The sequence below is a fragment of the Colobus angolensis genome, unplaced genomic scaffold (genome assembly GCF_000951035.1).
Source record: "Colobus angolensis palliatus isolate OR3802 unplaced genomic scaffold, Cang.pa_1.0 Scaffold544, whole genome shotgun sequence".
Taxonomy (NCBI): Eukaryota; Metazoa; Chordata; class Mammalia; order Primates; family Cercopithecidae; genus Colobus; species Colobus angolensis.
In genome coordinates this window covers 1819094-1835064 of record NW_012118977.1, presented here as the reverse complement: position 1 = coordinate 1835064, position 15971 = coordinate 1819094, and the positions used below count along the sequence as shown (strand labels likewise).

Genomic DNA, 15971 nt, shown 5'->3' with positions numbered 1-15971 from the left:
TGTGTGGGAGCTAGAACACTTTATCTCATAGACACAGAGGATAGAATGATAGGTGCCAGATACCTGGAAGGGTGGGTGAGTGGGAGTGGAGAATGAAGAGAGGTTGGTTAGTGGGTACAGACATACAATTAGATAGAAGAAATAAGTTCTCAGGTTTGATAGTAGAATAGGGTGATGATACTTAGCAACACTATTTTGTGTATTTCAAAGTAACTAGAAGAGAGGACTTGAAATGATACCAACATATAGAAATGACAGATATTCAAGATGATGGATACCTCAAATACCCTGACTTGATCATTACACATTATGCATCTAACAGTTGCATGTACCCCAGAAATATTTAAAATGTTATATATCAATAAAATAAAAAAATACATTTCAGTGGTTTCTGTTATATTTACAGAGTTATGCAATCATCATTATAATGTTACTTCAGAACTTTTTCATCCTCCCCAAAAGGAACCTTGTACCCATTTGCAAGTCCCTCCCAATATCCTCCATACCCTGGCCACCAGCCCTAGGCAACCACTGATCTACTTTCTGTCTTCTGACCATATATCTCTTTAGTGGAATACACTTTGAAGATAAAAATACTAACCAATAACATAAACAAAAGCCCTGGAAAGAAATCTCAAGTTGTGTGTAGCAGGTTTATTGTTAGTAGTAATATTGCTATTAAAACTGTTACACCGTTGATTGTGTATTATAGGATAAGGCAGATGAATATATTTATTACTAATATTATTCAGAACCAAGATTTTTATGGTAAGAAAAAAGAGGTACAAATACAAAATAAGTGAAGGTAATGAAAACCTTATTTTATGAATAAGAAACATCAGTGTGAACTCATGAAAAAAAAATTCTAATTCTATCCACTGAAAGGATCTGGAAGCTCTTTATGACTCTTCTGTAGCAATGAGCACACCTAATACCTAGATCTTGGTATCTCGATATAAGACACCATATTTGTTTGCTACAAAAAGCAAACAGAGCCTGCAGGAGAAATGTTTGATTCAACATCTGGATCAAGGAAAGTAAAAAGTAATTGGGGATTTTTTTTTTTTTTTTTTTGGTCCAGAAAGCAAGGAAGTGCTCAATGGAGGTCATATTAAAAGGACACAAGAAAGTGTACTCTATGGCCAAATTTGGGACAATTTAAGTATTCTAAAAAATAGTGATGGTAATGGATAACCACAATTCAGTTAAAAGTTACAAAAACAAGTTCGTAGAAATGTTAATAAAGGGGTGAGGGTAGGGGACATGAAGACAGCTCTTCTTTACAAAAGAATGCCTGCTGATACATGGAGAAGAAATGACAGAATTAGAAAATCACCATTTTGCAATCCCCAGTGGAACAATTGATTTGGGCAAAAGTCATCACTGGATGCTAAAACCACTGGGTGAAACATATTGGGCACTACATGCACACGGTCGTCTCAAAGCATCATCATGACACTCTGAGTACCATTTCACAGATCATACTTATTACAAAGTGGGAGACGATACCTTCATAATGTAGAGATCTGGAAGCCAACACCTTGACCCAGTGATCAAGGTTGCCATCACCAGCAGCAGGACAGCCTGACGTATGTGCCTTCTAATGGGATGCATTAAGGTGTCCATAACATCACCCATGTAGTGTTCTTGCCAAAAATATTTAATTGGAATCTAATAATGAGAAAACAGACAAATCCAGAGTGTGAGGCATTCTACAAGACAACTGGCCAGGGCTCTTCAGAAAGAGCCGATATTATAAAAAACAAACTAGCAAACAAAAATATCAGGGCGTATTCTACATTTAAAGGACTCAAGAAAAATAACCACCAAATGAATTGTGTGAATGTTGATTAGATCTTGGCTTTTGAAAAAAATTCTGTAAAAGACACCATGGCACAACTGGGGATGTCTGAATGTGGGCTGTATACGAGATGTTCTTTTTGAATGGTTAATTTTCTTAGGTGTAATAACGTGGTTATGTAGGAGAATATCCTTATTCTTAGGAGAAGTTTGTTGAAGTAGTTAGCAGTGGTGTGTTTTGATGTCTACAAAATAATCTCAAATAGTGGAGCAACAATAAATATAAATACAGAAAGAACAAGAAATCAAATATGGCAAGACGAGTGTAAGAAAAGGTGATGGGTGTTCATTATTTTATTTTTACAACTCTTCTATAGATTTAAACATTTTCAAATAAGTTGCAGGGAGAACTTTAAACTTGCTGAAGTGGGGGGCCTCATATGTGGGGGAGACTTTTCCCATCTGCCTTTCCTGTGGTTCAGCCTGGGCCAGGTCATCTCTTCTGCCATCTGCACGTTCTCTGAGTCCTTCCCAAGCTGAAACATCATCTCGTCTCTTGTTTCCACTCAGGTGAAGACCCCCTTGTGGACGATCAAAATGAACGAGATATCAATTCAGTCGCTGGTGTTTTAAAACTGTATTTCCGAGGACTGGAAAACCCACTCTTTCCTAAGGAAAGGTTTCAAGATTTGATATCTACTATTAGTAAGTATTTCCCAGGTGAAATGATCAGTTCTTTGCCAAATCATTGTTGGAGTAGAGCTACAGGCTCATTGCTGTGCTAGGCATAGAGGAGGGATGTTATGAAAGAAGAAGTGTGACCTGCATCCTCTTAGAACTGAAAGCAGAAATAAGAAGAGGGTTTATAATGAAAGGGCTAATGGGCATGTCATACCCCCTGGATAGAGAAGGAGCTCAGGGGAGAACCAGAGGAAGACTTGGTTTCGCAGATCAGAGCCAAGAGAGAGAGTGCTGGGAGCAGAGTGTTCCAGGAGGAATGGGCACAGGGGATCCTGAGAAGGGCTAGGGACATAGACCCAGTGGGACCAGCAGGAGGGTGTCCCAGCCTGCGCCTGGCGCAAGAGGTTGGAAGGGGAAAATGGAGCAAGAGGGGGAAGACCTTGAATGCCTTGCAAACATTCCAGAGCTTTGGGTGATGGGGAGCCGTGGAAGGTCTAGAGGTCAGGTCAGCAGCATGACCAGCAAGGGAAATGGTGAAAGTAAGTTGACTGGGGATTTTCTCTGACATTGCTAGTTAGTTGAGAGAAACTGTTATGTTTCTGTGGATAAAATCAGGAGGAACCCAGTCTAGGGGGCTGATGTCATGGTACCTTGACTCTGAAATACCCAAATCCAAAGAAACCTTTTGGAAATTTTTTTAAAAAATAAGCTTTCAACTTTAGAATATTAGAATTTTAGTCATTGAGAATAAACTTTTAAATTTGATTCACAGAAATGTTGCCCCACACCCAGTTTCATTTGGGGTATTTCTCACAGTACTCTGAGAGATATTTGCAGTCAGTAAAGTGTCCCAGGAGATGATAAGAGAAGAGGGAGGTTTGAGCTCTCTTTTATGGTGTGTGTAAAAGACCCTTCTGTTCCCCATTCCCTCCACACTATTTCCTGCTCATCCTTCCAGACCTTCATACTGCAAGCTCTATTCTAGACTGCAGAGGTCTGACCCTGTCTGAGCCCTGTATCAGTTGCTCAGCCAGTGTTTCCAGAACCCCCAAAAATCCTGTTCCTGTGCAGGGCCCTGAGCAAATTTCAGGTCCAGGATGTCCTGGAAACAGGGGTCAGAGATGAGATCCCAAGCATCTGCCAGACTTTGGCTGATAGGTAGTTTGAGAAGTGGTGATTTATTCAATGTTCATTTCCTGAGCAGCTACTATGTGTCAGGCCTGTGCTGCAGCTGGTGTTTGTAAAGAGTTTAATAAAACATGGTCCCTGCCTGTGTCTGTCAAGACTCACAGGTAGCAGAAACCCAGCTTGAACCTGCTTACTTCATAAAAGGGAATGCACTGTTCCGGTACCTGGAAAGCTTGGGTCCAGCTGGACTCAGACCTTCACACGGCATCAGCAGATATATGCCCCCTCCATTTCTATGCCAGCTTCACTCTTAGGTGGGATCCTCCTCTCAGGGGCCCCCACTGTGCTCCAGGCTTCCCTCTATCCAGGTCCAAGAGGGCACCTCCCTGTGGGATTCTCACAACCGAAGTCCCAAGAGTTGACTCTGATTGGTTCTTGATTAGGCCACACCTCCAGCCCCTCCCTGTAGCCAGGGAGATGGATGCTCTGATTGGCCAGGCCAGGATCACCTATGATCCTCGGAATCAAGAGTAGAGCTGTCTTCCCCCATCCACGTGGACTGATATACGAGATGTGGCAAGCGAACGTTTGCTGCTTTGCTCTCTGAGGATGAAAGGCATGCTGAAAGGCCCCTTTATGTTACAGAACTGGAGAACCCAGCTGAGAGGGTGCACCAGATCCAACAAATCCTCGTCACCCTTCCCCGCGTGGTCATCGTGGTCATGAGATACCTCTTCGCTTTCCTTAACCAGTGAGTGTCTGGCCAAGGGGCCCCTTTTTGACTCAGGCCTGGCCTCCTTTGGGAGGGGGTATCTTGAGGCTTTTGCAGATGCTATTTTTAAAGGAGAACATGGAACCCTCCTGGATTTGTATAGAGTCCCCCAAAAGAAAAAAAACATAGGGGAAGGACTTGCCTTTCCCAGATGACTTGTGGGTAACTCCTCTCTCCTAGCCTCTCCCAGTATAGCGACGAGAACATGATGGATCCCTACAACCTGGCCATCTGCTTCGGGCCTACCCTCATGCATATCCCTGATGGGCAGGACCCTGTGTCCTGCCAGGCACACATCAATGAAGTCATCAAAACCATCATCATCCATCATGAAGCCATCTTCCCCAGCCCCCGGGAGCTAGAGGGACCTGTGTATGAAAAATGCATGGCTGGAGGGGAAGAATATTGGTAAGATGCCATTCCTCTTAATATTATTATTATTATCATCATCATTGTTATTTCCATTGAACAGGAACAATAAGAAACGCTTCAGTTTTCTTACTGCTTGATAGTCAGTGCTTCCATATACATTTTCTCATCTGAGCTTCACAGCAGTCTTACATGAGAGATAGGTACATCAGTTAGGATTCTCTTGGTTACAAGGGACAGACATAGAACTCAAATTGCCTTAAGCCAAATGGAACTTTATTGGTTTACGTAAGTAAAACGTCTGGGGGTATATCTTCAGGTATAGCTTGATCCAGGGGCTCAACTACTCTTAGCCCTGCTTTATTCTGTGTTGGCTTCATTCCTGGACGGCCATTTCCTTGGTGGTTGCAAGCAGGCAACCAGCAACTCAAGATCTGTAACTCACTCTCTTAGTATCTTCAGTAGAAAATACCCTTTCCTTCCCAAATGTTCCAACACACACTCAATAACTGTTTCATTGCTGAGGTTTGGGCCTGGTGAAGTGATCACCTTTGTAAGGAGATACAATGCTTTAACTGGCCATGTGAGTCACAAGCCCAACTCAGGAAGCAGGGGAGTGAATAGTCCCCACCTCAACTTCATGAACTGAGTATGACACTTACCACCCTTGTTTCCTCTCACTAGGAGTTCTCTTTTCCAGACAAAGTGAGCTCAGTTTCTTTGCGTGTTCAACACCATGTCAACAATCACTAATTGGGGACCTCTGTGTGCCTGGTGTACCTGGTACTACACTAGGTCTTAGGAGAAATATTTTAGAAGCTTTTCAAAGTCAGGGCTTTAAAAGCTTCCCCAGGCTAAGACCTTAAAATGTCAAGACAGGAAAAATGTTTAAATGTGGTAAAGACAGGAAATTCAGGACACTAAATGACAGAGACCAAAACGTTTTTACTATTTCTTTATTTCCAATTCAGGAGAGCACACAGCTATATATTTAGGTATTACCCACACTGCCTTCAGCCAGGTGCCTACAGGGGAGTTTGTTTTTTGATTGTCAAACATTCCTGGACTTTTGAATTGCCTTAGTACTGTGAGCATATTTGGGCAGCTGCTTCAAAGAAGGAAGGTGTTCCAGCTTTTGTGTTTCCTTCCCACATGCCTCCCTGCATAGAAATACTGGGTCATAGTCATGTCTAATCACAGCTCTCGAATCTCGTTTGAGGCACTAGGGAGCAAATCCATCCCTGTTCTGTAACAGAAACATTAAACAGCTGGCAAGCATAATTTCTGGACAAAGAGACTTGTCACACAGTTTTTGCAACCATTACCAGTTCTCTTTTCTTGCTGCAATATATATAATTAGTGTTCTGGGAAGGGACCCACAGATCTTCATGTACTTATCAAAGAACAATATACAATAACCACACTTTTCTTAATCCTATTTGTTTCCCACAAGACTGTAAAACTATTAATTACATGGTAATTTTGGAGTTTTCACAACCAAAAAGGAGACTTGGCTGAGGGTCTCAGCACAGTAGACAACATTCATTCATTCAACAAATGGTTACCAAGCATCTGTTGTGGGCTGGATTCTGTGCTGGGAGTCAGAGATGTAACCAAACAAGATTGACCCCTGGTGCAGGAGCTCTGATGGAATACGAAACAAACGGCTCCAGAAGTGGGGCTCCCTGAGCCAGTCTAGGAAAATCAGGAAGGACTTCCTCAGGGAAGTACAGACTGAGCTGAGACTGCAGAGTGAACTGGAGCCAGCCCAGTGAGGAGTGGACAAAGACCTGGAGCATTCAGTAGAATGAAAAGTAGTTCAGTGTGACCACAGCATAGCATGTGTGACAGGGGAATGGTGAAGGATGAGGCTCCTCAGGTTGGATAGAGTCAGGCTATGAAAAATCTTGGAAGCCACTGAGTTTGGTCTTGATTCAGGTGGCAGTGGAGAATTTTTCTTAATAAAGTACATATTCCTTCAAATGGCATTGCAAATGTCGCCTTTGAGAAGCCTTCCCTGTCTACTCTTTATAGGTTCTCTCTGCTGTTCTTGTCTCTGCCCATTTATTTCCTACCTAACACTACATAACATAACTTGCAACTGTCTTATTTAATGGCATATTGACTTCAGTGTTTTTCTTGCCCCTCTCCCTACAGTGTAAGCAACATGAGGCCAGGGACCTTGTCCGCCTTATCTATCATTGCATCCCTTCCACCAGCACACTGTCTGGCATATTATAACTCACTCAATGGCTCTATAAAAAAAAAAACTGGCTGATTATGTGAATTAACCCTTGCCTCAAGAAGCTTATAATCTAGTAGGGGGGTAGTAGCTGGTGAAATTATACCAGCACATTAACAACTAAATCTGATGGACTGAATTACTCAGCCACCATGCCCATCATGGTTGCCAGTCTACTCTCACTGCCTGCATCAACTGGGGCTTTTGCATGCAGAAAGGCAGGGCAGCCCTCTTTGGCTTCATCTTACCTCCCGGGATATGTCACCTCAGCTATAAGACAGGAGAGTCAGGCCAGATGAAATAACTCATAGTACTTCAAAGGGTTCTTTTTGTTCTGGCCTGTGGTCCTTCCAATGATAAATGCTGGGGTTTTACCACTGCCCTCTGGATCTTACAGAACATGTAAGCATTGACAGTCTTCACCAAGAAGACAGCTCAGCAAATTCCAGGGCTAGGAGGGCACTGGGGGAGATATTTGGGAAGCTTCACAAGGAGGAGGCTAGGAGTAGTTTTCTGATTAAGAATCTCCCAGGAGTGGTCAGATGGAAAAGACAGGATGGTATAGTCCTGCATCTGAGCTGCAGGAGGGACCAGAGGCCAACTGGACTGGCATGAGAGGCTGAAGATGCTGTGAGGGTAGATAACCCCCACAGTGAGTCCCCTTCCCATGTTTCCTTGCAGTGACAGCCCACACAGCGAGCCAGGGACCATCGATGAAGTTGACCATGACAATGGCACTGAACCTCATACCAGCGATGAAGGTGAGTGAGGGGGATCCTGGGCACAAGGGATTCTTCCTGGGGCCTCTCACACTGACTTATGTCAGCCCAGCCACAGGGCTGGCCCACATAGACCTCTTCAGCTTTCCAAGTCAGCCATCTGTCCTTCAGAATAGATGAAGACCCAGAAAAACCTTCATGGCGTGCCCCAAGTCCTGGCATGGGCCTGACACAGAGAGATCCTCATAGGCTCACGCTGTGTGCACCACACCCCACACCTAGCCCACCTCATTCCTTAATGTGTCCTGCCTGGTCCAGGGACAAATCCTAAGTGACACGAGTTTCCTAAGTAGAAAGCAAGCTCTGTTCCTCCATCCTTCCCCTGTCAGGGTCTACTCTGTGCCAAGCCTGTGCTGGGACTTGGGCACAGGAATGAACAAGATGTCGGTCCTCAAAGAACTCCCAGTCTGTCACCAGATCTTGACAGGTTGGAAGTAGCTTCTCATGGTGCAAAGCGATAATGCCAGATTACAGGCGTGTCTGGTGCATTGGGCACCCTGGAGATGAAATCAAAGGGTGATGATCCTGGGAAGTGTGTGGTGAGAGAGAGAGAGAAAAAAGGCCAGTCAAGACCTTTCTCCAGATTCCTCCACCCTTTCCAGATAAGGAGAAGAGAGTCGGACTAGTCTCTAGGGAAACTGGACTGCATAGACAAGCAATCTGAACCACACGCCAACTTATCCATCAGGCAGAGTAGGCACAGTGCCAAGGGACCATGGTACTTGTAGAGGTCCACTAAAATGTTTTAATTTATTTTAAAATCAGAAAAAAATGAACACAATATCCAGTCTGGATTATATTTGTCTTTATACTAATGCAGTTGTAAAATATGATTGTTAACTATTTTTTTGAATGGAGGAAGGAACCCATGCAGACAAAAGTGCCTAGGACCCTTGAAAGTTAGAATACGGCCCAGGATGCACCAAGCACCTGGGATAGTTTTCCTTTTTAAACGTCATGGCTTAGCAGTTCTCTTACTTGTCCTTTGTGTTTCTCTTGTGGGACTGGGTCATGTTGGCTACCACATTTGTCAGGAGAGCGGGGCAGGCACTCAGGTGACAGTTCTGGGAACTGACAAAAGAGAGAAGACTGATAGATGGGTTTTCACATTCTAGTAGGACTATTTCAGTTGCTATTGACAGAACCCCCAACTCAAATCAACTTAAGCTTAAAAGGGAATAAGTTCCTATACCTGAAAAGTCCCAGAGTTGACATGGCTTCAGGCACAGCTGGATCCAGGAGCAAGGGTGATTTTTGTCAGCACTTTGTCTGTCTTCTTGTTCTGCTTCCCTCTGTGCTGGTTTCATTCTCATGCAGGATCTTCCTGTGCAGTGGTCTCTGGCAATTCCGACTTTCACCATCATCTTACTCAGAGTCTCAATGGAAAAGAGCTTCTTTTCTATAATGGTTCCAAGAGAGGTCCTGGGGTGGAGTCTCATTGGACTGCCTTGAGTCATGCACCCAGGCATGATCCAGTCCCCGTGGCCTGAGAGGGAGCTAATGAGTCAGACCCGGGTCACAGGTACAGAAAAGCAAATCCAGATATCACGTTCAGCTTGATCAGACTCCTGAGAGGCTAAAGTCATCCTAGACTGAGGAACGTGTCCTGCAGAGGCTTTGTTTGGAGATGTGAAGGCTGCCACCTTCTGCTTATTCCTGGTGATTTGCTTTTCTCTTTCCTCCTTTTTTTCTTCTGCCGACCACCTCCAGTTCTCGCCCTCCCTCTATCCCTTTTAACAGCCCCCACCCCATCCTCTCCATCTGTTGCTCTTTTTATTTCTGGATCTCTTTCTGTCCGTCTCTTTATCTCTCCCTCTAGCTTGCTCTGTTTCTATCTCTCTCCTACTCCTGACATTTCCTCTCCTTTGTCTTGACCAAAGCACCTGCCTTCCTGGGGGCTGAGGTCCCTGTCAGTCCCTTTGCTGGTTTTTCCACAGTTCCTTGGGCTGATGGGCAGAAGGCTGCTCTGGACACCAGGACTGAAGATGAGGAGGGACAGAGAGAATAGGTCTTGCTGGGTCCGCAAAGAAGCAGTCATGGGACTCACCCAGTGGGGCTTCAGCCCCATAAGAACCACCCCCCAGAAAGTGCTATCTCCCCCTTCTCAGGGTAAAGGTTCACAGTGGCTCCCAGAATGCATGAGTCAGAGCTTTGGGTCCCCCTCCCAGAAGATCCTTCTTCCCTTTTTTCTTTGTGAGGCTGCTGGTTTCTGGGAATGACAAAGGCAGAAAAAATCATCCTGGAAGGGAAGAAGCCACAGGCTGGGAGAGCCAGTTTCATGTTCCCTGAAGGCTCTCGAAGTATCCTGTGTGTATTAGTGGGGGGTGTTGAATCAGGGCACTCTTTGGTGGAAAATCAATTGCATTTTCTAAATGTTACATTCATGCTGTCCCTGGCCAAACAGTGGCAGAATAGTGAGCTGCAGAGACAGTCAAGGGGTCACCGTGCTCAGAAAAGAGAGACCTGGAATTGAAGCACAGAGGGAGTCCTTATGGTCATGTAATCTGAGGCAAGCCACATCACCTCTGGCCTCTATTTCCTTATGTATAAGATGGGAATGACAGCACCAAGCAAATTATGGCATGGGTTGAAATGTGGGTTAATATGTGAAGGAGCCTAGCAAAGTGCCTGGGACAGGGAGGTAGATGAGAAACATCAATGGACTCTGTGTCAAACAGATATCCTTCCTAATCCTGATAGAGAAACTGAGTCCTGGAGAATTCTCTTGACATAACTGGCATTGGCAGTTATCGGTCATCGGCAACCTAAACCTCCTGATTTGTCTACCTATTTCCTCTTAGACATTTCATTTAGGGGATCATCAATATCTGTCTTCTTTTCTCTTGACAGCACCCTGTATGAATGGAACCCAGCAGGCCTCAAAGGTCAAATCAGGCAGAGAACCATGAGTCCAGGTCTTTATCGTACATGAATCAGCCAATGAATGCCAAATTGGAGGAACAATTTAGTTGTTTGGGTATCTGTTGCCTTTCTTATCTCAAAGATTCTGTACCAGCTGGGCGTGGTGGCTCACACCTATAACCCCAACACTTTGGGAGGTTGAGGTGGTCAGATGGCTTGAGCCCAGGAATTCTAGACCAGCCTGGGCAACATGGTGAAACTCCGTCTCTGAAAAAAAAAAAAAAAAAACCAAAAAACAAAAATTAGCCAGGCGTAGTGGCATATGCCTGTGGTCCCAGCAACTCAGAAGGCTGAAGTGGAAGAATTGCTTGAGCAATTGAGGTTGAGGATGCAGTGAGCCATGATCATGCCACTGCACTCCAGCCTGCGTGACAGAATGAGGCCCCGCCTCAAAAAAAAAAAAAAAAAAAAGATTCTATACCTAACTGACACCTGTTCTCCTGTCTTGAGTCTGATAAGTCTGGAAATTCCACAGTGCTTTCTCTTTGGTCTCCAAGATTTATATAAAGAAACTATGGTTAGGCCAAGAATCCTTGACTAAATGAAAAAATGAAGGCAGCCTGTCACTAACAACTTTATTAATTGGAAGCTAAATGAGAAACAAGATTGTTAGATTATAAAATCACTAAAATCAGTGACAGAGGCATGTTTTATGGGTAATATGTCCATATTCAATTATAATTGTGCCACCATTCTCTTACTGATATTTTCCTGACATTTTTGAGGTTACCTTTGACTCCTCCCGCTGTTGGTCTGTTTACAATTTCGTATAAATGGTGTTGTACAGAATAGAGTTGTTTGACTCTGTCCTCTTTCACTCTGCATAATATTCTGAGATTCATCCATGTCGTGAGTATTCAGGTGAGGTTTTTGATGGTATTAAAATGGGATTAGTCCATTTATGTACAAGCACCCCAGTTCTCCTGGAACCTGGAATCATAGCCACTCCTTTTCCTTTCCTTTTCTTTTCTTCTTTTTCTTTTTCTTTTTTTTTTTTTTTTTTGAGACAGAGTCTTGCTCTGTCGCCAGACTGTAGTAAAGTGGTGCAATCTTGGCTCACTGCAGCCTCCGACTCCCTGGTTCAAATGATTCTCCTGCCTCAGCCTCCTGAGTAGCTGGGATTAGAGGCATGCACCACCATGCCCAGCTAATTTTTGTATTTTTTAGTAGAGACGGGGTTTCACCATGTTGGCCAGGCTGGTCTCAATCTCCTGACCTCGTGATCTGCTTGCCTCAGCCTCCCAAAGTGCTGGGATTACAGGCATAAGCCACCGTGCCCAGCCCACTCCTTTTCATAAGAAATTAAGAACAATAGAAAAAAAGAACAGCGGCCAATGTCTTATACTTGGTGTATGTTCCTACTCACTAGTAATAAACATGGTAAACTGGCTCAAGGCATTTGGCTCAGGCCTTATACCTAAGAAGGACCCTGCCTTCTTTTTAAAACCACTTTATTGAGTTATAGATCACACACCACACAATTTACCCTTTTAAAGTGTACAACTGAGTGATTTTTTTGTATATTCACAGATATGTGCAACCATCACCATGGTCAATTTGAGAACATTTTCATCATCTTGAAAAGAAGCTTTGTACCCTTTAGCTATCACTCCTTACACCCTCCCATCCCTGCCCCCACATTTCTCCCAGCCCTCGTCAATGCACCTGTAAATCTACCCACTGTCTCTATGGATTTGTCTATTCTGGACATTTTATATAAATGGAATTATATAATATGTGGCTTTTCTCTTAGCACACAGTTTTCTAGGTTCAGCCATGCTGTAGCATGAATCAGTACTTAATTTTTGATGGCTGAATAATATTCCATCATATGAAAATGCCAGACTTTGTTTATCCATTTGTCAATTGATGGACATTTGGGTTATTTCTACTTTCAGCTATTATGAATGATACTGCTGTAAACATGTGTGTGCAAGTTTTTGTACAGACAGAAGTTTTCATTTCTCTTGAGTATATACCCAAGAGTGGAATTGCTGGGTCATATACTAACTCTATGTCAGTCATTTAAGGAAATGCCAGACTGTTTTCCAAAATGACCACATCGTTTTGCAATATCATCAGCAGTGTATGAGAGTCCCAATTTATCCATATCCTTGTCAGCACTTGTTATTATCTGACTTTTTGATTCTTGCCATCCTAGTGGATGTGAAGTGGTATCTTACTGAGGTTTGGATTTGAATTTCTCTGATGACTGATAATGTTCATCATCTTTTCATGTGCTTTTTGGTCACTTGTATATTTTTCTTCAGATCCTTTGCCCATTTTAAAATTTGGTTATTTGCCTTTTTATTATTGAGTTATAACAGTTCTTTGTATATTCTAGATCTAAGTCCCTTATCAGATATACAATTTCCAAATATTTTCTCCCATTCTGTGGCTTGCCTTTTTATTGGTGATACCCTTTGAAGCACAAAAGTATTTAATTTTGATTGAGTTCCATTCATCTATTTTTTCTTTTGTTGCGCATGCTTTTGGTGTTATATCTAAGAGGCCTTTGCCAAATCCAAGTTCATGAAGATGTATTCCTGTATTTTCTTTTAAGAGTTTTAGAGTTTTAGGTCTTACATTTAGGTCTTTGATCTATTTTGAGTTAATTTTGGTATAAGGTAATGGTCAAACTTTATTCTTTTGTATGTGGCTCTCCAGTTGTCCCAGTACTATTAGTTAAAAAAAATTATTCTTTTCCACATTGAATGGTCTTAGCACCCTTGTAAAAAAAAGTCCTTTGACTATAGGTGTATGGGTTTATTTTTGGACTTGCAATGCTGTTCCACTGACCTGTATGTCTATCTCTGTGTCGGTACTATACTGTCTTCATTGCTGTTGCTTTGTAGTAAGCTTTGAAATTGGGATGTTTAAGTCCTCCAACTTTGTCCTTCGTTTTCAGGATTGTTTTGGCTATTATGGGTTTCTTGTGATTACATATGAAATTTAGAATCAGCTTGTCAATTTCTACAGAGAAGTTAGCCAGGATTCTGATAGGGATTGTGTTAAATCTGTTGGTCAGTTGGGAATATCACCCTCTTAGTAGTGTTAAGTCTTCTGATCCATAAACACAGGATGTTTTGCCAGTTATTTAGATGTTTAATTTTTTTTAACAATGATTTGTAGTCGCCAGAGTGGCAACTACAGAGTGCCTTTTATCCTTTTATCTTGAAAGGATATTAGATTTTGTCAGTGCTTTATTTCTCTGTATTTTATTCTTTTTTATGCTAATGTAAGTGAAATTGTTTTCTCAATTTCACTTTTGAATTGTTCACTATGAGTGTATGGAAATGTAATTGATTTTAATATATTGCTCTTGTATCCTGCAACCTTGCTGAACTTATTCATCAAGTCAAATAGTTTTTAGTGATTTCCTTATGATTTCTTAATATATAAGATGATATTGTCTGTGAATAGATATATTTTTACTTCTTTTCCAATTTGAATACCTTTTATTTCTTTTTCTTGCCCAATTGGCCCAGCTAGAATCTCTAGTACAACATTGAAGTGATGAGAGTGGACATCCTTCTCTAACTCCTGATCTTATGGAGAAAGCATCCAGTATTTCACCATTAAGTATGATGTTAGCTGTGGGTTTTTCTTAGATGCCATTTGTCAGGTTGAGGAAGTTCCCTTCTATTCCTAATTTGTTGAGTGTTTTATCTTGAAAGAATATTAGATTTTGTCAGTGCTTTTTCTTCATCTGTTAAGATGATTGTGTGATTTTTGTTTTTTTATTTTACCGATAAGATGCATTACATTAATTAATGATTTTTAGATGTTAAACCAATTGGGCAGTCCTGGGATAAATTCCACTTGTGCATGGAGCATAGTTCTTTTTATGCTACTGCATTTAGCTTGCTAGTGATTTTTTTTTCTTTTTTTTTTTTTTTTGAGATGGAATCTTACTGTGTCAACCAGGCTGAAGTGCAGTGGCACAATCTTGGCTCACTGCAACCTCTGCCTCCTGGGTTCAAGTAATTCTCCTGCCTCAACCTCCCTAGTAACTGGGATTACAGTGCCCGATACCACACCAGGCTAATTTTTTGTATTTTTGGTAGAGACAGGATTTTGCCATATTGCAGGCTGATCTCAAACTACTGACCTCAAGTTATCTGCCCAGGTCTGCCTCCCAAAGTGCTGAGATTACAGGCATGAGCCACCATGCCTGGCCAGGTTTGCTAGCATTTTGTGGAGGAAATTTGCATCCATATTCATAAGAAATACTGGTCTGTAGTTTTCTTGTGATATCTTTGTCTGGTTTTGGTATCAGGGTAATACTTGCCTGGTGAAATTAGTTGAGCAGTATTCCTTTCTCTTCTAGTTTTTGGAAGACTTTATAAGGAATTATTATTAATTCTTTTTCAAATGTTTGGTAGAATTCAATAATGTAGCCATCTGGGCCTGGGCATTTATTTGTGGGTAGTTTTTGGATGATTGATTCAATCTCTTGTTATAAGTATATTCATATTTTTATTTCTTCTTAAGTCAGTTTCAATAGTTTGTTTCTTTCTATGAACTGATTAATTTCATCTAAGGTATCCAACTTGTTGGCATGTAATTGTTCATAGTATTTCTTTATGATCCTTTTTTTCCTGTAAAATAATGGTAGTAATGTCCCCTCTTTCATGTCTGATTTAATAATTTGAGTCCTCTTTCTTGTTTTCTTGGTTTATTTAACTAATGGCTTGTCAATTTCATTGATCTTGTCAAAGAACCAGCTTTTGGTTTTATGATTTTCTCTATTGTTCTTCTTCTGTTCTCTATTTTATTAATTTCTACTCTAATCTTTATTATTTCCTCCGTTCTGCTAGCTTTGGGTTTAGTTTGCACTTTTTTTCTGCAGTGTTTTAAGGTGGAAGTTTAGGTTATTGATTTGAGGTTCATTTGTTTGTTTTTCCTAATATAGGCATTTACAGTCATACATTTCCTTCTAAGCACTGCTTTAGCTGCATCCCATAAGTTTTGGTATGTTGTATCTTCATTTTCATTCATCTCAAAGATTTCTCTTTTGATATTTTTTTCTTCAACCATTAGTTATTTAGGAGTATGCTGTACAATTTTTGCCTATTTGTCAGCTTCCCACTTTTTTTCCTGCTATTGATTCCTACTTTAGAAGAAACTTCTTCTGTAGAAGAAATCAATAATTTTATCCTACTGTGGTAGAAGAACACATTTTGTATTATTTGTATCATTTTCAATTATTGATGTTTGTTTTATGGACTAGCATAGGGCATACCCAAGAGAATGTTCCATGTGCAATTAAAAAGAA

General features: G+C 41.7%; 1 protein-coding gene across 2 annotated transcripts in view; it reads left to right on the top strand.

Moving 5' to 3' along the window:
- Positions 1-15971, top strand: part of SRGAP3 (SLIT-ROBO Rho GTPase activating protein 3) — a 95811-nt gene that overhangs the window by 58319 nt on the left and 21521 nt on the right. For both annotated transcript variants that reach the window (XM_011961282.1, XM_011961281.1), the window contains exons 12-15: positions 2371-2505; positions 4255-4360; positions 4562-4789; positions 7674-7753. In XM_011961282.1, the coding sequence (XP_011816672.1) occupies positions 2371-2505; positions 4255-4360; positions 4562-4789; positions 7674-7753 (549 nt within the window). The remainder of the gene's footprint in view (positions 1-2370; positions 2506-4254; positions 4361-4561; positions 4790-7673; positions 7754-15971) is intronic.